This window comes from Primulina tabacum, chromosome 11, assembly GCF_025594145.1.
Source record: "Primulina tabacum isolate GXHZ01 chromosome 11, ASM2559414v2, whole genome shotgun sequence".
NCBI lineage: Eukaryota > Viridiplantae > Streptophyta > Magnoliopsida > Lamiales > Gesneriaceae > Primulina > Primulina tabacum.
Genome location: NC_134560.1, coordinates 2126311 through 2147052, shown reverse-complemented (window position 1 = coordinate 2147052; position 20742 = coordinate 2126311). Strand labels below are relative to the sequence as shown.

The window sequence follows — 20742 nt, the reverse complement described above, 5'->3', positions numbered from 1 at the left end:
ATACTATTTTAAAAAATATTTTGAAATTAAAATTTATATAAATCTTTTATCAAACTATTCAAACACAAATTTATAAAATTATAATTAATAGTTTCCTGTAAATTTATAAAATTCAAGTAATCGAAAAAATTTCTTTAAAAACATTATTGATTTGTGGATTAATGTTAACGTCATTTTATCCAGATTTTTATTTTAATTTAAATCAAAGAAATATCTTTAAATATGTTTCAGAAAACAGGAAAATAGCATGTTCGACCGTTTTTAGAGAAATAGAATTTGAAGTGAATATCAAGCTAGTTACTGTGAATATAATATCAGCCGGACATTGCCCCAAGACTACTGCCAGTCGAAGGTGGTGTCGCCTGTATATATATGATTATCCTTTCATATAATCAATCTCCTTCGATACCGCTTACAATTCCCTCCATTTTCTTCCACCACTCTCTATAAATACCTGCAAATTCGCTCCATTTTCTTCCACTTCACTTCACAACACTTAAAATTTTTCTTACTTACATGATTAACACAACTTCACAATATTTAAAATTTTTATCTCTTACACGATTTTACCACTTCAAAACAATTAAAATTTTTATCTCTTACACGATTTTATCACTTCACGACACTTAAATTTTTTTATCTCTTACACGATTGTACCAATTCACAACACAGATTTTTTAAATTATTAATTTTTTTTTATTTTACCTAAAATATTAGCGACGGAATTCATGTATAAACAGTCGCTAAGTAGCGACGGTTTTGTACATGAATGTCATCGCTACATGTAGCGACGGTTGTCATGTAGCGACGGTTATTAATAAACCGTCTCTAAGTTTAGCGACGATGTAACAAACAGTCGCTAATTAGCGACGATTTATATATGCATTCCGTCGCAAATATAATTTGCGACGGTTGTTCAAAACCGTCGCAAATTGTAGCTACGACAACGGTGAAAAACTGTTGTCTTTGAGCGAACCATTTAACAACAGTGGCTTTAACAACAGTTTTAAAAGGGCTACAACAACGGTTGCATTTTTCTTGTAGTGGTAGGAACTATCAAATTCTAATTTAATAGCAAATATGTTATTGTTTTTAAAATATATTTCAATTTTCAACTTGTCTTATCTCCTTTGCTTGGTGATACATTTCATTTTCATGTATGCTTTTAATAATATAGTTTTTGCAATATTGAATTTGATATTGATAGATGATATATGATTTACATCTTTCTTTATCTTGTACGTGGGTAAATCGGTTGGTTTAAGGGGAGTTTTATTTTGGTGTGAACATTTGTCTTGTGATGAATGATTTAAAGGTGTACAGTAAAATATCTACATGAATTTTTGTGTCGAGCTCTTGCAATTTGGATGTTTTTGTCAAGCTTAAAGTTTTCACATCGCTAAAATAGAACAATGTAATTTTACGACTATGTAACTGATCATATTATCAAAAATAATATTTCTAAATTTTGAGATTTTATCTTGCCAATTTATTATAAGTTTCCAAGTTTTTTTGGCTAATAAAAAAGTTTATAATATTATCATTTTGATTTAAAAATATCTTTTAATCTATACATGATTATGAAATCAAAAGTAAAACAACCATTGATAGTAGATGTTTTAGATTGAATATAAGTTGTCTTTTTAATTTTACAAAATTCTTTATATTTTTAAATGTACTTAGTTTTATTAATATATTTATTAGTAGCTCGATCTCGTAATCAAGCCGAGCTCGAGTATTTTATGAGTCTGCTCGAGCTAGTATTTCATATTAATATTCACTTATGTTACAATACTATAAATTAAGAGACGGTGTTCCCTTGATTTTGGGTAATTGTCGATTGTAGTTTTTTTCTTTGCTATCTTGACATTGATTGAATGAAATATTTCATAGGATTCTCTCTCAATGTTAAATTAATAAATAATTTGTGAGGTTTTATCGGCATGCTCTTCATTCTCATTTAGTGATGATTTTTTTTTTTTAGTGCCCGCAGGGGTCGATCCAACGGCTCGGATTTTTTCGAGCCAAATTTTTTTTTTTTTTACATGGAGGTGGGCCCGGATCACTCATGTGGAGTGATCCGGGCCGTTCATTGCCCGTGCAGGCAGTGCCTGCACGGGTAGGTTGAAACAAACCCCAAAAAACGCTTGAGATTTGACTTTAATATTAGGTTCCTAGGTACTATTATTGACAAATTAATTACGTAGGATCTCACGCTTGACGATTATTGTACTCAATAATTGTACTATTTATAATCAATGAGAATTGAACTCGTGACATTGGTTCTGATATTAATTACAAGACCGAGTATCCTGTTTTACTAAAAGATATAACTTGTAGTAATGGTACAATTCAAATATTTTAAATCATACACTAGCTCAAGATCACGGTACGATAACTCTCTCAACAGAGACAATTATTGCACTCAACATGATATGTTGATATTGTAATAAATAGGATATCAAGGTAAACTGATTGGTTAATTGATTTTTTAAATTATTAATCTCTTAGTATATTTTCAAAACTTGTCTATTATAGAAATTATCTTTAGTGGGTTTGGTATGAGTCCTTTCCTGTTAAAAAAAGACTCTTATTTTTAATTAATTTTATGAATATATATATGGATCAATTAAATTTTTGTGAATTAACAAAAGCTACTTAATTAAAGAGAAATTAATATAGTATAGACGAACTAAATTCATAAAAGAAAACTGAACATTCTTGAGTAATTGAGTGTTTCCCAGCAAACTGATCTTCGAGCCCAACTGATCGGCAAGCCTAACTGAGTATTGGAAGACATACTGATAATAGGCCACTGATTGGAGGATCACCAACTACTCTATCTAATTGAATCAGTCAGGATTTTCAAAGGTTCAGAGCTCAGCTGACAAATCGGATAAAATTTTCCATACTAACAGCTTCTTTTACATGTTTAATGTCAGAGTCAATATACATTATCTCAAATGTACTATTTCTCATAATGACGATGACATGCATGGTATAACGATATCTCTATTTAAGAATGACTATTAGATTGAAAAAGGTCGACAATTGAGATCGAAACATATCAATGTATCAGTTGAATGAACTTTCAATCTCTCTAACAATTTGCATTCTTACGTATTAATGTTTAAAAGCTTTAAGATTCCAACCATTCAAAAAACTTGTTCAACACACATTTATATGCATTTATCTGATCAGTGAAGATCACTTTATGTGTAGCATTTTTGTTTAGGAATATTTGTAATTGACATTAAGAGTCTTAATGCTTATCTTGTTTAAGTTGTGAGAAATCTAATAGTTTCAGTAGGTAAGATATAAGACCTGCTAGTAGGTAAGAGATAAGACCTGCTGAAGTGATATGCCTAAACAATGAGAAATCTAATAGTTTCAGTAGTTAAGAGATAAGTTGTGAGTATAAATGTTCATATAACAGTTAAAATCTTACTGTATAAGGGTCATAAACTTATCGTATGTTAGGATTTCTACCCATATCTAGTTGAATTCTCCCAGTGCCAAAACATGAGGTATCATATCACAATAATAATAATAATAATAATAATAATAATGCTCGACGTAAACTTTCAAAACAAACTAAGTCATAAACAAAATTTATAGTTTTTTTTTAAAAAAGTCAACTTGCCTTAGTTTCACTCGAAGAATTCGAAAACCACATGAGAATCACGCAAACGACACTTCAAAAATATAGCCGCACTTCGGCCAGAAAATCAGTCGTCTTGCGGAATTATTTGTGAATTATTGAATCGTTGGATCGAGCTTAAACTTGCACAGTACGTCCACAAGTAAGTCAAATAAATTGTTAATGGTGGATATCAGGTAAGAAATTAGTTTTGACTTGTTTATGGATCGACAAAAAACAGTAAGTATGTTATATATTATCGTCAATAATATAAGTAGTTTTCTTGCGGAGACTTTATACAAACAATAACCGTTGGATTTGACTGAAATTTAGATTTGTTTTTCAAAAAATATAGAGTAGGTTTCTTGTGAGATGGTCTCACGAATCTTTATCTGTGAGACGAGTCAACCCTACCGATATTCACAATAAAAAGTAAGACTCTTAGCATAAAAAGTAATACTTTTTCATGGATGACCCAAATAAAATATACGTCTCACAAAATACGACCCGTGAGACCGTCTCACACAAGTTTTTACCAAACATATAATAGAGTATTCAGAATGGTGGAGATTGGATTCTCAGCAATGTAGTGATGAAAATAATTTTCCAAATATGGATAGAACTTCGATGATTGCAACAACACTTCGCTAAAAACTTCGGATTTTTGCACAAAAAGACTCTCAAAATTTTTAGTGTTCTTGCATGAGAATGATGTGATTTTTGAGTGGAGTATGCTATAATATTTATAAGCGGTGATGTGAAAATCCTAACATAACTCGGTTGATATTTTTTCCATAATTTGAGATAATTCTTCCATATATATTGTCTTGCCATAATTTTGAAAACTTTGTCACCAAGTTGTATGAATTTCGAAAATATATATTGGCTTTGGTGGTTGAACACAGATTGTTTTCTTGTGCAGATTCACGATGCTCCTAGACTTAATTGAATTTACTAGTTTCCTTAGTGAGCAAAAGTTGTTTTGCATTTATTATTTTTTTCAAATTTGATTGATATCATAAACTTAAATTTTGAAAATCTTGAATATATTGTACTGGATTTTCGAATTTATTATTTTTACAATAATATCATAATTCAAAAATATATGTCTATAATAATATAAACAAAATACATTTCCTAATATATATATATATATGTTGCACAAAATAAGAAGAGGTCAGCCTACAAATAAGGAAACATACCGTGTGTGTGTATATATATATGTAAATAAGAAGAGGTCAGCCCACAAATAAGGAAACATACTAAAAATCCCATACTCGTCGATAAACAAATCAAAGATTCAGAGTAAAGAGAAATTTAAATTTTGAAATAAGGAGAGGTCAGCCTACAATAAGGAAACATACTAAAAATCCCATACTCGCCAATAAACAAATCAAAGATTCAGAATAAAAAGAATCTTAAAATTTTGAAATGCATCCAACAGAATAATTCCGTTCTTTGGTCATTGGTCAACCATTGAATATTGGTAGTTCTTTACCATATTTAGAAAAGAATTTGACAGCCAATAATGATTAGGAAAATGAAGGAGGTGGAGAATCAACACAATAAGAACCTCTCTTTACACTATATAACAAGGTTGTGGGATCATTGACATACTTGAGGGATTCACATTGGCTGTTTGCTTCTCTAAATAGTTGAAAATCAAGCAAGAAATGGCTAACGTCGACGGTGGCACACTCCCTCAAGGCGACGAATCACCCAAGAAGCATCACACAAATCTTGAAGTTACTGGTACTACGGATGCCATTTCATTGTCCATTATATGTTGTTCTACTTGCATATTAGCATTATTTTATGATGAAAACCGATGAAATCTATATATATATATATATACTGGAAGACCTAAGTTTTGTTAGTTGCAGGGTGATGCCTGCTCGCCCCATAAACACACGAAGACGTGACATGAAATATAAGGGTTCATGCTAGTGTTCACTCTTTGATGAGCTAATCTAGAAATGTTGTACAAATCATGCAGATGAAGATGAAGATTACTGCCCAATTGAACAAGTGAAGCTGACTGTACCAGCAACAGATGATCCCACAATGCCTGTCCTGACGTTCAGGACATGGTTTCTTGGCCTAATCTCATGCGTAATGCTGGCCTTTGTCAACCAGTTCTTTGGTTATAGACAGAACAACCTCTACATTTCTGCCGTAACTGCACAGATTGTCACTCTCCCGCTCGGAAAGTTCATGGCAAGAGTGCTGCCTACAAGGACTTTTCATGTGCCGCTGACAAACTGGTCATTTTCTTTGAATCCAGGGCCTTTCAATCTTAAAGAGCATGTCTTGATCACTATATTTGCGAGTTGCGGTTCATCTGGTGTTTATGCTGTTGGCATCATTACCATTGTCAAGGCCTTTTACCACCGTCAGCTCAATCCGTTTGCTGCCTGGATGTTGGTCCAAACTACGCAGGTAACTATTGTTGCGTTTCTCTATACCTGTAGCATAAAGAGGTCGTTCTATGTTACTTTGAACTGATGCTTGTTTTTGGTTTCCTTGTTTCGGATTTGTATCAGATGCTTGGATATGGCTGGGCTGGATTGTTTAGGAAACTTTTGGTGGACTCCCCTTTCATGTGGTGGCCCGAAAACCTGATTGCTGTGTCTTTATTCAGGTGGTATACATATGCACACATACACATTTATCTCATTATTTTTATTCAACAGAGAAAAAACTCTAACGGAGAAGGATCTGATCTGTTCTTTTCCACTTTTTTAGAGCACTGCATGAAAAAGAAAAAAGACCGAAGGGACAACTTTCAAAGCAACAATACTTTATTGCGGTCTTTGTGGCAAGCTTTGCGTACTACTTAATCCCAGCCTATTTCTTCCCTTCAATATCTGCCGTCTCTGTTGTGTGTTTGATTTGGAAGGATTCCATACTCCCTCAACAACTTGGCTCTGGTTTGCATGGTATGGGAATCGGTTCATTCTCCTTGGACTGGTCTGCAATTGTGAGCTTCTTAGGCAATCCCATCTCAGCTCCTGGATTCGCTATTATCAACACCCTTGTCGGATTTTTCCTGGTTATGTATGTCATGACCCCATTGACCTATTGGCTTAATGCTTATGACGCCCAAAAATTCCCAATATTTTCTTCCCACACATTTGATCACACCGGTCAGCCTTATAACATCTCTCGTGTGCTCAATCCTAAGACTTTTGATCTTGATATACCTGGCTATGAAGGTTACAGCAAACTGTATCTTAGTGTTTTCTTTGCCTTCACTTATGGTCTTGGCTTTGCAAGTTTGGCTGCTACCGTATCACATGTTGGACTCTTCCATGGAAAGTGAGAAAATATTTAATTTCTGTTTTGAAATCATGAATTCTGAATATGTCACTTGCGTTTACATTAAGACAAATTTTCTGTTATGATACGCATTCAGAACAATTTGGTCGCTGTGGTCAAAGGCGAAGGACAACCTGCACGGGAAAATGGATGTGCACACGAGGTTAATGAGGAAGAACTACGGCCAAGTACCGAACTGGTGGTTCTATGCCATTTTGGCTGCAGTATTTGGTCTTAGTCTGTATGCTTGTGAAGGTTTTGACAAGCAGCTCCAACTCCCATGGTGGGGGCTGATAATGGCCTGTGTAATGGCTTTCTTCTTCACTTTGCCAGTCGGAATTATACAAGCCACGACAAATCAGGTATATCAACATGGTGCGCGATTCTTGAATATGCGTTCTCTTACCACTTCCCCACAAACTCTTTGTAGCAATTATCTCATGATTCCATTGTTGTGCAGCAAATAGGACTAAACATTATAACTGAGATGGTTATCGGTTATGTCTACCCTGGAAGACCTCTGGCAAATGTAGCATTCAAGACTTACGGCTACATTAGCATGACACAAGCGCTTGGGTTCTTAAGCGATTTCAAGTTAGGCCATTACATGAAAATTCCTCCAAAATCCATGTTCGTCGTTCAGGTAACACAACAAAAAACTAATCAAGTGATTCGACTGTCACAAAAACAGCTCTGACCTCTTTTTCCAAATGGCAGTTGGCAGGAACCGTAGTTGCATCATGCGTGTGCTTTTCCACATCTTGGTGGCTCCTCACGTCGATCGAGCATATTTGCGAGCCTTCTTTACTTCCAGATGGTAGCCCATGGACTTGCCCTGGTGACGACGTATTCTACAACGCTTCGATCATATGGGGAGTCATTGGACCACTCCGAATGTTCACTAGCCACGGAGTTTATGGAGCGATGAACTGGTGGTTCGTCGCCGGTGCACTAGCACCTGTGCCAGTTTACATGTTGACACGGAAATACCCCGAAAAGAAGTGGATCAGATTAATCAACGCACCCCTCATCTTGGGAGCTACAATGAGTATGCCACCTGCGAGATCGGTGAACTACATTATGTGGGGTATTGCTGGAATCTTCTTCAACATATATATCTTCAGGGTGCACAAGAAATGGTGGGCGAGGCATGCCTACATTTTGGCTGCAGCACTGAATGCTGGGATCGCATTCATGGGGGTGCTGCTTTTCTTTTCGCTGCAATCGTATGGAGTTAATGGTCCAGAATGGTGGGGTTTGGACGCCGATGATCATTGTCCGTTGGCTACCTGCCCCACTGCTCCTGGAGTCGTCGCTGAAGGCTGTCCTGTTCATTAACCCACTTCCATGCATCCGAGGATACTGATCGATATTCGCTTTGTACAGTTGCCTTTTTTTTTTCATTTTAAAATTTAGTATTTGTATCGTGGGAGCAAGATTAGAACTTTAATTATTTATTTGGTAAAAGTAAATTTCAATTCCAAAATAGGTGTGTAATAAAAATAAAGTGAAGGTTTCATTTGCGTACATCATTAAAAAAAAAAAGAATTTGCGAAAATCTTCACATGTAAATATAATAATAAAATAATTTAATAAATTAAAACAATTATTAAATATTATATTTTTGCACAATATAAAATCCAATTGTAAAGAGATTAAAAACTTTACCTATAAATATATTTAGAAAATCTTCGTATGAGTTTGAAAAGCTTATTATGTGTGTCTGGTCGTGTTAGATATATATATTTTAAAAATGATTTTAGTGTTTTATAATTAAAAAAAAATTAAAATACGTGTTTGGACAAGATTATGTAATTTTCCCAAATTAGACTATGAGTGCGATATTTCTTATTAAAGCTTTCTTGTTCGAGTGTTATGTGGGGCTACAAGTTCTCAGCGAAAAGGAAAAACCAACCACACATAAATTACTTATGCATCGATCTATATATCATCAATAATACAGATATAGATTGTAAGTTTGATAACTATTTTGTTTGACAGTAACATTCAGTATAATCGTATGTGAACTAGTAAAATCATATATAATCAACAATTTGTGTTTATCAGAATTAAGTGTTGTGTAAAATGTTACGACATTTCAGAGAACATGCAACAGAATATATAACTTTGTAACACAAATTAACTTTAAGTAAATAGATTGACCAGACTAAATCTTGCACAAGTATTTATAAATATTTGTGCGGTGGCTCAGGGCAAAATTAATCACTAGAAAACCAACGAGTTTACACGAAAACCAACACTAGTGATTTTAATCAAAAATCAATTTTTTCAACACGTTGAGAAAATAAAATGCTTTCTAAAACAACCAACAACACTAAAACACAATTAAGAAAGCAAAAACGTGATGCCAAAAATTGTAGCAACAAAAATAAATATTCAGTCAACTCCTTCACATATGTTGTCTGCAGATGTCTCCAACAATCACGGCAACTCAAGAAACATTACTCTTCAAAACAGCAACGTCCTTATAGAATGTTTTTCTCTGAAATCCACGACGTGCAGATTGCACACGATATGCAGCCACGAAAACTTTCAAATGAAGAGTGAAAAACAAAACGGTTTTGAGAGCTATATAATTTAAGCACCAAAAGGAACGACCTCTCTCTTTCCTTAACTTGCTTCTTTTATTTAAATTATCTCATCTTCTGGAATTCATCTTCAAAGAAATTCACAATATATGAAAATCAAGAATTTTATTAGAAACAATCTCTTTTTAAATTAATAATAACATATCTTAAAAATTATTATCATAAATATCATATCTAGAAAAGAAAAACCATTAATTCATTGAAATCTTATCTATAAGAAAGTTAAATTTAAAAATTATTAAAATATAAATTATAACTTGTAATCCAAGATAATTTTGTCCTTTCATTGTTTTCCGAAATACCTTACTAACGCCATTGCATCAAGATACCGCTTACGCATATCCCTTGGGCCCCCAATAAAAGAAGAAGGAAGTACCACACGATGACCAACCTCCTGACCACGTGTTTCTCCATTTACCACACTATCAGCAATGCCTTGATATAGTTCTGATCTAATTTCTGCTTGATTCCGCCTATAGTAATCAAGTCCAGTAGTTTCCAGCTTAATATACATGTCGACAACAAACTGTTGCAATAACCGGCCACCATACAACAATAGTGAAGATGAATTTTCTCGAATTTGAAGCCTATAACAATAATATTCCCGACATGATACCATCCTATTATTTTTCCCACGAACGACTGCAAAAAATGAAAAATAATAACAAACATACATTAAAATGATGTACATGACACACTCATTTTGGGAAAAACATAATTACATAAAACTAAACCTTACCATGACTTTCGCGTGCAACAATTTGATCAAATGAAGATGAAAATTTTAGAATATGTTGTTGCCAGCCACAATCACCATAAGGGAAAAAAAGAGGATACTGTAGTGGATCGTAACAACCAAAATAGGGTCTGATTTGATGGGTCTCACCATCATTCGACCGCACAACTATATCTCTATCGTAAGGGATATTAGTGTTATCATTGCCCTCAACCCAAATCGCCGCAACCTGATCAGCTGAAGGACAATTATAACACCTTTGATCAACAGGAACGTTCTTGCTTATGTGCAGTCGGATATCTCGGATAGAAGCACATTCATTTATTCTTCGAAGGAGCTCTGCATGAGGATTATGTTTCATAATATGCATCAATAATATCATAGTGGCCTCATCAACAGCATCCTCATTTACTGCAGACATTCTATTATGTAACTCATTGTCATTATCCCAGAAATAAAGCTGAAAATACTTAGGTCTTCCCTCTTGAGGCACAAGTGGAGGCAATGCATGAAACACTTGTCCAGCACCACGGAAGGTGTACACCCCATGATTAAGAGATGCTAGACTTTTGTCAATCCGTATATCGAATGATGTAAATGAAAATATACTATTATACACGCGTATTTTACGATGGAATGATACAGCCATCGGAGAAGAAGGATCGACGAAAAGATTAACCAAATCCACAGGTGCAATAGGTGACACAAGACAAATTTTGCCACGGTCACAGCAGAATGTAGAGGGTTCATGTGGAAATCTGAATGCCCCACAAAATTGACATGTTGGAATTGCAGATAGTGTATTAACATAATTTAATTGCAACTCTGTGACTGAAATAAAACAAGAGAAATGAAACGAATAGATAGACATTAGAAATGGATACCAGAAAAGATAAATTATCTTTAAAGAAAAGCCTGCACAACAAATTACTCACAAACAGGTAAGCAAGCCACCCGCAACAAGGCATCGGAAGCAACACCTGACACCATAAATATTCAATTAAAAGCTAGCTACACCATTATTTCTTCTTACATGATAACATGGAACTATTAATGTTGTGGACAAAACTGTTGGTCCATGTAATTTATAACTAAATTGTTTGTATTTCTAATATTTAAGTTTAGTATATTTTCACCCCATATTTTTTCTTTAAACGACACATGATGAGAAATAATCATCACGTCACTGCTAAGTTTAAACCTTGATCTAAGTCGGCACGAGCTTTGAAGTATGCAGATAATCATAATATTATGCTTATATTGAATTAAAACATAACTACGATGATGATGATATAAATAAGTTAAAAAAAATATGCACGTAATTTATTATTTTATTTTACTTAAAAAATAATATATTATATTATTATAAGCATTTATATGACAACATCCGTTAACTTTAAAATTAAACATATTATTTTTCAAAGGTTTCATATACGTGCAATTGCCAACTTATCTCATTCATAAGTTAAATAATATGAGCATTCAAAATTTTCTCTTATGATATGGAACATAAATATGATCTAAAAAAATTTAACCAATACAATTTTTTTTTTATTTTGAATGTGGCGTATAGCTTATAACCACAATTTATGTGATCGAAGACATTCACATTTTCTCTCGCTCCCGTGATACATTGTGAAACTAAAATATTAATAATGTAACTAAAATGTATTGATAAAAAGATTTTTTAATTTGTGGGTTGTTTTATTTTAATATTTATTTAAATTTTTTCCTTTACATATATAAAATTAGACTAAGTAGAACCGATTCTTCAAATTTAATATACTATGGAGGAAATTGTAAGATAGACATATGTTTCGAATAAGAAATATATAATTTTAAATTTAGTTGTTATGAATGTAAGTCTTATGCAAGTATCTGAGTATGTATATATAATTTTCAAAAGTAATAGTTTGTTCCCTAATAACTTTAAAAATTTTAAAAGAAAATTTATATTTCACCATTTCTGAATCGGTACAATTAGAGGTAGTTAGCAAGTTAATGTTAATATCAACAATTTGATTGTAGACATTTTTGTCCCGCAAAAGTTTAGTGTTCAAAGTACTACGTCTAATATTTAATTGATTAAAAATTAAGACACAATTTATATTATTAGTATATAGCTAATCATATATATTACATTAATTATACTTTTCTTTAAAAGCACCAAATTTTTTTGAAAGCTCAACCGATCCACAATGTAAATTTTTGCAAAAAAATAGAATTCGTATTTTCAATTTTTTATAACAAACTGACTGTTTAATCCAAAAAAAGCACCAATTTTTTTTTGAAATCTCAACCGATCCACAATGTAATTTTTTGCGAAAAAAAAAGAATTATTATTTTCAATTTTTTATAACAAACTTACTGTTTAATCCAAAAAAAAAATTCTTTTTCGATCCAACTAATAATTAGAATACTTCTCACAAAAGCATAACCGGAATAAATGAACTCTAAAAAAGATGGTAAGGGTAAAAATAAACAAGTTAACTCACCAACAGAGATAGAGACGGCTGGATCGCCATGTGCATCACCAGACCCAACAACAGCACAGCTGTTGCAATCATAAACTCACTGATAAGACCAGACACCCATAGATGAAAAAAAATTATTAAACACATACCTTGCAACATATGCGGAAATTGCAGAGGTACGCCGACCGCGCATTACAAAGCGTGATCAATGACCCTGGCTCACAAATAAACTATATACCGAGATAAAAAAATGTAATCCTACGGGAAAACAAGTCATTCTTGAAAGGCACCTATTGAGCAATGTCCACCAACATAACATTAGAAAATATGTAATTCATATCAATGATCTATCAATTTGTTATCTCTATATTATAGATCCTTATCATCCCATTCCATGAATCAAGAGGTGCCTTAAGAGAACATCCAAAGAAGATATTAAAAGATATTGAACTCGTATTTATCTTTCATTAGAGACTTCTTCGAATGGTTCAACTACTGAGCAACGTGGTTCTACTATTCTACCAAGTGCAGGCATGAAAACTCGTAAAAGAAGACAAGAGCCACAAAGATTTACCAAGGGAACAAAATCCTGGTTGAGCAATATATTAATTGGCCTCACATCCCGATGAATGAGAAGAGAACCTCGACACTCTTCATGCAGAAAACGCAGCCTTTTTGCAGCTTCAATGCCGATAGATTTTCTGTGTTTCTGTCACAAGAAAACCTCGTATTTATCTTTCATTAGAGACTTCTTCGAATGGTTCAACTATTGAGCAACGTGGTTCCACTATTCTACCAAGTGCAAGCATGAAAACTCGTAAAAGAAGGCAAGAGCCACAAAGATTTACCAAGGGAAAAAAATCCTGGTTGAGCAATATATTACTTGGCCTCACATCCCGATGAATGAGAAGAGAACCTCGACACTCTTCATGCAGAAAACGCAGCCCTTTTGCAGCTTCAATGGCGATAGATTTTCTGTGTTTCTGTCACAAGAAAACAAAACATTTAAACATGTTATTGTGAGTAACGGGAAAAATAAAAAACCGACACAAACATTTAATGACCAAATGTACGTTGCACATTTACTGCAGATATCATGGCCTACCTCCTCCTGGACTTCTAACTGATATGAAAGGTATTCATAAGGCCTACATTTTCCAATCGACATGATAAATGGTATTAAATGACATAAAGTCATAATGAATAAGGGCGTCAAAGTAAATTCACAAGTGAAGTGGTATATAATATATATATAATATAATAGAATAATAGATGTTAGAATGTTAGATTAACATGGTTTCTTGTTCTTATTTCGCAGGTTATTTCTGCATGGTTTGGAGAAATATCGGACGGACGATTGGAAGAGCGTTGCACGGTACATAGTGGTAACAAACCCCTACCCTGGTAGCAAGTCATGCATAGAAACACTTTGAACGTCAAGAAAAGGACGATCAACGCAAGAAAAGAAAAAGCATTTTTGACAACTCCATTAATGAAAGCAGCGCCATGGATTTCATCAGCAGTTGATTTGCTCTTCGTTCGTTTAAAGAAATGGGTTTTCATTATGGATGAGTTATTTGTTATTTGTCGCTAATTTTAAATCTATGAAATAAAGGTTTAATATTTTTTCTATGTGGATATTATCTCTAGGTTTAAGTTCTGCAAAACATTTTTTGTAACAACAGTATTGTTCATTCCAACTTTTTACTAGTAATTCTTTCCATGTAATGAAGTCAAATTATTGCCAAATATGTGTTTATGGTAACTAAAAAACAAGTCATCTAACTCTGAGGTTGGCCATAGAAAGCTTGCTGCTCAACAGTTTTCATTATTTGTCACGATATAGGAAAGATTTTGGTCTGTTATAGTTTGATTTTCTGTATAAAAACATTTATGTTGCAAGCTCAATTTTAGCTATTTTATGAATGAATACTGCTAGAAGAAATGGAAACTCAGATACAAAACGAAATTGAAGATTGGTCACTTGCCCCTCCAACCATGAATTCCACGGAGAACTTAGCTTTCACGACTCAAACTTGTCTTAGAAACAAAAGTTCAGAAATCGATATGGGTGAAGAAATATCGAGCACGAGACTAGACAGGACCCTCCCGATTTTTCTCAAGGCAATTCTTAATCTCAAGTTCTCTTTTTTTCTTCTTTCTGAAAACTGATTGGATATTATAAATCATTTAATAGCTTTTTCTTTATGCAGTTCTCAGGTGTTCAGTTTAAGGTAAAAATTCAAAATCCTTCTTCTGTTAATCCAGTCAAGGCTGTCGTGTCCAAGTTAAGCTTCCGTTTGAAAATTGAACAAGATAGATACAAGAATATATTGAAAGGAATAACTGGAAGCGTTGGCCCTGGGGAAATCCTAGCCCTGATGGGGCCTTCCGGAAGTGGAAAAACTACTTTGTTAAAGATATTAGGCGGCAAACTGCGTGAAAATATTAAAGGAACTGTTACTTACAATGATATCTTGTATGATCCAGGTCTAAAGAGGAGGTAAATCGAAAAATCAGCTGTGTTTTGAACTGATTTCTATCTGAAAGAATTAGCAAGAATATAATAAAAGATTCTTATTCTGTTCAGCCATGAATTTCTCGTTTTTGCAGGATTGGTTTTGTGACACAAGATGATGTACTTTTCCCACAATTGACAGTGAAAGAAACATTGACTGTTGCAGCTTTCTTGAGGCTTCCTAGCACAATGAGTCAACGTCAGAAGTACCAAAGGGTAGCAATGATTATAAAGCAATTAGGCCTTGAAAGGTTTGTTTCAATTTCTTATTACATCATGATCTTTCTTGAGACGCACTGAAAATTATTACTATTAATTGCAACGGTTTATAGATGTCTAGGTACAAAAATTGGTGGTGGTTTTGTTAAAGGGATATCTGGTGGAGAAAGGAAACGAACTAGTATCGGGCATGAAATACTGGTAGATCCTTCATTATTGTTGCTTGACGAACCAACTTCAGGTCTTGATTCAACTTCAGCTACTAAATTACTCCAAAATACTTCAAGGTCTAGTAAAGGTACACAATGTGCTCTACAGAACGTCCATCTTCAACTGTTTTTGTAATAATCCCTATGATGAAATAATGAACCCACAAAATCACTAACATAAAGTTTTACTTCATCTTTCGAGCCAATAGGCAGGAAGAACAGTTATTATAACTATCCATCAACCTTGAAGCCGGATGTTTCACATGTTCGACAAGGTTTTGCTGATATCAGAAGGGTATCCGATCTACTATGGAAAGGGCAGAGATTCGATGCAGTATTTTTCATCATTAATATTTACTCCAGAGATAGCAATGAACCCTGCAGAATTCTTGCTGGATTTAGCAACAGGACAAGTGAATGACATCAAGGTTCCAAATGAACTGTTTGCGTCTCAAGGGAGTCAAGAATACGAAAAACTTGTTATAAGAGTGAGCAATGAACTCGCCTCTGTTTCTGGACATTTTTCAGAGCTTTTCCCTTTATGTTCAACTTTTTTCTAGTAACTGTTGTCTTATGACAGTATCTGCAACTCAAGTACAAAGTTTTATTGGAGCCAAAAGATATGGAAGAGATACATCGGATACCAAAGGCACCAGAGCGTCTTCAGTTAGCTATTCAAGTGAAGAAAGACTGGACCTTGACTTGGTGTGAACAATTCAAGATAATATTCAAGAGAACATTTAAAGAGAGATGGAGAGATTATTTTGATCATCTTCGGCTACTTCAGGCATTTGGAGTGGCTTTTCTTTTAGGCCTTCTTTGGTGGAAATCCAATACTGCAACAGAGGCTCAACTCAGAGATCAGGTAACGCCTGAATTCTTCATCCTCTGTATTCAATTAAATTCACCCTTTATCTTTAAAAAAGTCCATATTTTTACATCTAACTGCAGATTGGTTTGCTATTCTATATCTGTATTTTCTGGACATCTTCATCAATATTCGGGGCAGTTTATGTCTTCCCATTTGAGAAGATATATTTGGTGAAAGAAAGAAAGGCAGACATGTACAGATTGAGTGTTTACTATGCCTGCAGCACGTTATGTGACATGTTAGCGCACATTTTGTATCCAACTTGCTTTATGTCCATTTTGTATTTCATGGCTGGATTCAAGAGAACAGTAGAATGCTTCTTCTTCACCTTATCTGCAATACTACTGATAGCTGTAACCAGTCAAGTAAGTCAAAAAACAAACAATTCTTCATCCAGCAATTATTTGTTAAAAATTCAACCTTTCCTATGCTAAATTTTGATGTATAATGCGAATAGGGGGCAGGAGAACTATTTGGAGCTGCAGTAATGAGCATCAAAAGGGCAGGGATGGTTGCTTCCCTTGTATTAATGTTGTTTCTTCTCACAGGTGGCTATTATGTTCAGGTAGTAAAATTTGAAAGAGCAAATGTTCAAAACTCGTGCATATCTCGGGTGGCTTGAAATTCAAAAATCTGCCACGAAAATTATGTCATATGCATATTTGTTGATGAATGGCCGAGATTGGGTTGCAACAGATAACAATGCCCCGCACAGCACAACCGATTGATTACCCACATATGACCTAGGTCTCGCATTTAATTCTTTCATGTTATGCAGCACATACCGAAATTCATGCGATGGCTCAAGTAACTGTCTTTCATGTACTACGGCTTCAGGCTGCTGCTAAAGGTGCAGTATTCGGGTGATCAGTTGTATGACTGTGAAAGCAGGGGCGGTTGCCGAAGATTGCAGAGTTCACCGTCATTTGACACGGTCAATTTGGATGGCGGATTACAAGAAATTTGGATTTTGTTGGGGATGGCACTAGCTTACAGGTTCTTTGCTTACATTTGCTTGCGAACTAAAGTTGATGCGTGCCACATATGAAGGGTGAAAAAAAGAGAACCGACTGAAAATTTCGAAAATGTTAATTCTTGTTGGAATAATTTTCATTTTTTTAAAAAACTAAAAGAACCAATTGCTCCTTGTTTTTTGGGTTTCATTTTCTTCTGCCTATCCGGTTATTCATTTTGTGGACATGGACGGACGAGTTGAGTTGTCCCCCGAATTATTATTATTTTTTTTCACATTTCATGCGTAATTCTTTAAAATACTTATTCTGCCCCCGTACTAAATTGCATCGATTATTAATTTTGTCTCGATTATTGATAGCCCTTCAGCGATAGCTTGATTGTGTAAATCATGTGTAGGAAAATAAAACGAGATTTTATGCAGAATCATTCTTGTTCATAACACTCGAAGGTTAACAAAGTTTGGGATCTGCAATCACTTGCAAATTTTCAGCACCAATGTGTATTGTCATTCATAGCGCTAGGCAAAACAACCAGCTAGCAATACACACATATGTAGATTACAATCTGAAAACTTTTTTCAAGAAACTATCAATCAGCAACATTTGGAAATCAAAAGAGTCAACCAACGGCAACAACACTTCGGTGTTTACCTCAGTCAGAAGAGCATGTTCTGTTTTCTACATGAGGCTCATATCACTGGGTACTTGAACCAAAAATCTACCATGCAATGTTATTTCATGTACCTCTGAAGAAACTTTCGGTGGAAGTCATTCCGGATGGTGTCATTGATGAAGCGCTTAGCTGGTTTTGACTCACCACGAGCTTGGTTTTTGAAAACCACATCATCATCCCACCTGAAAAAATAGAGAGTTGGGAGGACTTATTGTGATATTATCAAACACAACATCATTGTAACAGGAAAGAATAAACAAATTCCAATAGGCAGTTCATGATACCTTCTCTTCACACTAAAGGAAGTCGCATTATTTAGCAATGGATTTCCACGCAACAACTGCTCTTCTTTAGCTTTCAGTTCCTCCTCTAGCTGTAATCGTTCCTGCCAAAAATTGAACACCTCATTAATCATACATGTACTATGAGGAGTTAAGACAGTAAGCAGTACCACCAGATTCAAATATAAGAGTCAAACAGATATATCAAGGCAAGTAAGCACTTAACCTTGTATCTAAATACAAACACACCGATCATGCAAAAAGAGGGGAATCTATCACCAAAAAATTCATCATGCAAACAGAGTAATTTGCACTAAAAGATGTGGAGCTCAAAGTTTGTGGTGCTCCGTGAAGCGATGAGTAAATGGTAGAATGTCTAGAGTATTGAGCATTTAAGCACCCACTGCATGGGAGAAAAATGTTTTAGCTTAAACATTAATATATATTCCATAACTGTGACACACCATCAACAATTATTTGAAACAGCACCGACTACAAAGTAAAAATATGATACAATATGACTGGCATAAAACTCACTTCTCGTTCTTTCTGCTCTGCTTTTTCTTTCCTCAACCGTTCAAGCTCAGCCAAAAGTGCTTCTTCATCATCCCCGTCGTCATCGTCGTCATCCTCACTAGCAACAGAAAATAGTTATCATCAGTGATCATAAAAATAATAAATTCAGAGTAATTTGAGACATTTAACAACAAAATTATAAGCGAAAAAAGATAGTTAGAAGGTCGCAAAAAAGAATTTAAAAAAGGACCCAAAAGGAGAATATAAATAAACAAATAGATTGGAAAAGGAAAACCATAAATAGTTCTCAATAAAACCAAATGTTTGGCAGTTTATTTATCCAAAACATTACCGATGCATGTAAGAAGAATCATCGAATTAGTAAGAATGGTCAGAGTCACGAACCTTTCATCATCAGACTGAAATTCCACATCAGCATCATCAGCATCTACACTTCGTGGAACGATGCGATCTTCAATGTCTCTCTTGGACCCTGCAAATAGTGGTACCTCATCATGTCATTAAACGATGAATAAAAATAAATTATTTCAGTACATTGTTTGAAACTCCAAATCAAGCTACAGGGTATCATTTACCTTCAAGAAGTAGCTGGCCTCCCTTTCGACGTTCTCTGTCTTCTGCAACATTATACATGAAGTGTGATAACATAAATGAATAGACGGAGATGGTAGGACAAGAATTTTCAAATATAGTTGCACACACATAAAGCTTAATTAAACTAACCCTTGGATGAGAAATGTCTGCTCTCCCGCTCCTCCAATTCATCTCGGAGATCCCTTCTTTGCAGCTCATCTTGAGTGTCTTGTCCTTCCTTTCTGTTTCCAGGCAGTGAGATAAAAACATTAAGGTTCCAAACAGCTCAGGCACAGAAAATGACATAAAAGGACGGAGAATTCAACTCTCCCTCTAATGTTAGTGGAGGCTTAAACTTACCACCGGATTAATTAAGCTGCATTTATATGCGATACTGAAGAAATGAAAAGGATAAAATTAACATGTATCCGATTATCCTTTTAAATGATTTCAGAGTCATTCATCGTCCCTTCATCCAGATAATGAAGACAAACAACCAAAAGCCAAGTTTGCATAAGATAATAAAGGACCAAGGCTTAAGATACCGTCCACTTAGTCGCACAATTGATATAAAGCAGAAACAAAACCAAATTAACCATGTTCTTCATCAGCACAACATAAAATCATTAAAGAAAATTGAACGATAAGTAAAACTGCACTATTGAGAGACCCAGGGAGGGAGGGGGAGCGAAGAACAAACCTAGGCTTTAAGGTAGTGTGAGCAGCGATATCCCTCGAAGAGTACTTTTGAGATGGGCCAAAAATTCTAGTGCCCCCTTGTTCGTTTCCTCCTTTAGCGGGTGCCCACGTAGGTCTAGCGGCGGTCGTCATATCGAAACCCTAGATCGCTGGGTATCCAAATTCAAAGCAATTCTGCAAATCAATCAATCTGTACCAACATACAAGAGAAACGCTCAGCTGAAATTTCCACTCAGATGACAGAATTTAGGATTCTTAGCACCTTCGATTCGATTTTGACCACAAAAAGGAACATGAAGAGCGTAATTATTGGTCAGCGGTTATCAACCTTTCGCATAATGCATAAATTAATAAGAACAATAAACAACAATAATAATACTTAAATAATAATTATTAGAAAAATAATAATAA

General features: G+C 34.5%; 2 protein-coding genes and 1 pseudogene across 3 annotated transcripts; 2 read left to right on the top strand and 1 right to left on the bottom strand.

Moving 5' to 3' along the window:
* Positions 1-5221: 5221 nt before the first annotated feature.
* Positions 5222-8451, top strand: LOC142519893 (oligopeptide transporter 1-like). The gene is made up of 7 exons (XM_075622906.1): positions 5222-5392; positions 5637-6079; positions 6184-6281; positions 6386-6958; positions 7056-7320; positions 7419-7601; positions 7676-8451. Exons 1-7 carry the CDS (start codon positions 5314-5316, stop codon positions 8294-8296), a joined length of 2262 nt encoding a protein of 753 aa, XP_075479021.1. The 5' UTR covers positions 5222-5313; the 3' UTR covers positions 8297-8451.
* Positions 8452-14721: 6270 nt separating this feature from the next.
* LOC142518720 (ABC transporter G family member 26-like) lies at positions 14722-17649 on the top strand (annotated as a pseudogene).
* Positions 17650-17964: 315 nt separating this feature from the next.
* LOC142519168 (uncharacterized) lies at positions 17965-20682 on the bottom strand. 2 transcript variants are annotated; one of them, XM_075622102.1, is made up of 8 exons: positions 20594-20682; positions 20333-20521; positions 19783-19874; positions 19635-19676; positions 19444-19531; positions 19060-19156; positions 18526-18626; positions 17965-18423 (listed from the first exon to the last, which is right to left on the bottom strand). In XM_075622102.1, the coding sequence occupies exons 2-8, from the start codon at positions 20461-20463 to the stop codon at positions 18300-18302; spliced, it is 675 nt and encodes a 224-aa protein (XP_075478217.1). In that variant the 5' UTR covers positions 20464-20521; positions 20594-20682; the 3' UTR covers positions 17965-18299. The 2 variants fall into 2 exon arrangements, with proteins under 2 accessions (XP_075478217.1, XP_075478216.1); XM_075622101.1 differs by having other exon boundaries at positions 20333-20666.
* Between the last annotated feature and the right edge of the window lie 60 nt (positions 20683-20742).

Bases quoted from the DNA above. Each gene is read 5' to 3' on its own strand.
- LOC142519893 (XM_075622906.1), top strand. From the start codon at position 5,314: ATGGCTAACGTCGACGGTGGCACACTCCCTCAAGGCGACGAATCACCC. The intron at 5,393-5,636 runs GTACTACGGATG...CAAATCATGCAG, and splicing joins CACAAATCTTGAAGTTACTG to ATGAAGATGAAGATTACTGC. The intron at 6,959-7,055 runs GTGAGAAAATAT...ATACGCATTCAG, and splicing joins GTTGGACTCTTCCATGGAAA to AACAATTTGGTCGCTGTGGT.
- LOC142519168 (XM_075622102.1), bottom strand. From the start codon at position 20,463: ATGACGACCGCCGCTAGACCTACGTGGGCACCCGCTAAAGGAGGAAAC. The intron at 19,875-20,332 runs GTTTGTTCTTCG...GCCTGGAAACAG, and splicing joins CACACTACCTTAAAGCCTAG to AAAGGAAGGACAAGACACTC. The intron at 18,424-18,525 runs GTATCATGAACT...CTATTTTTTCAG, and splicing joins TCCTTTAGTGTGAAGAGAAG to GTGGGATGATGATGTGGTTT.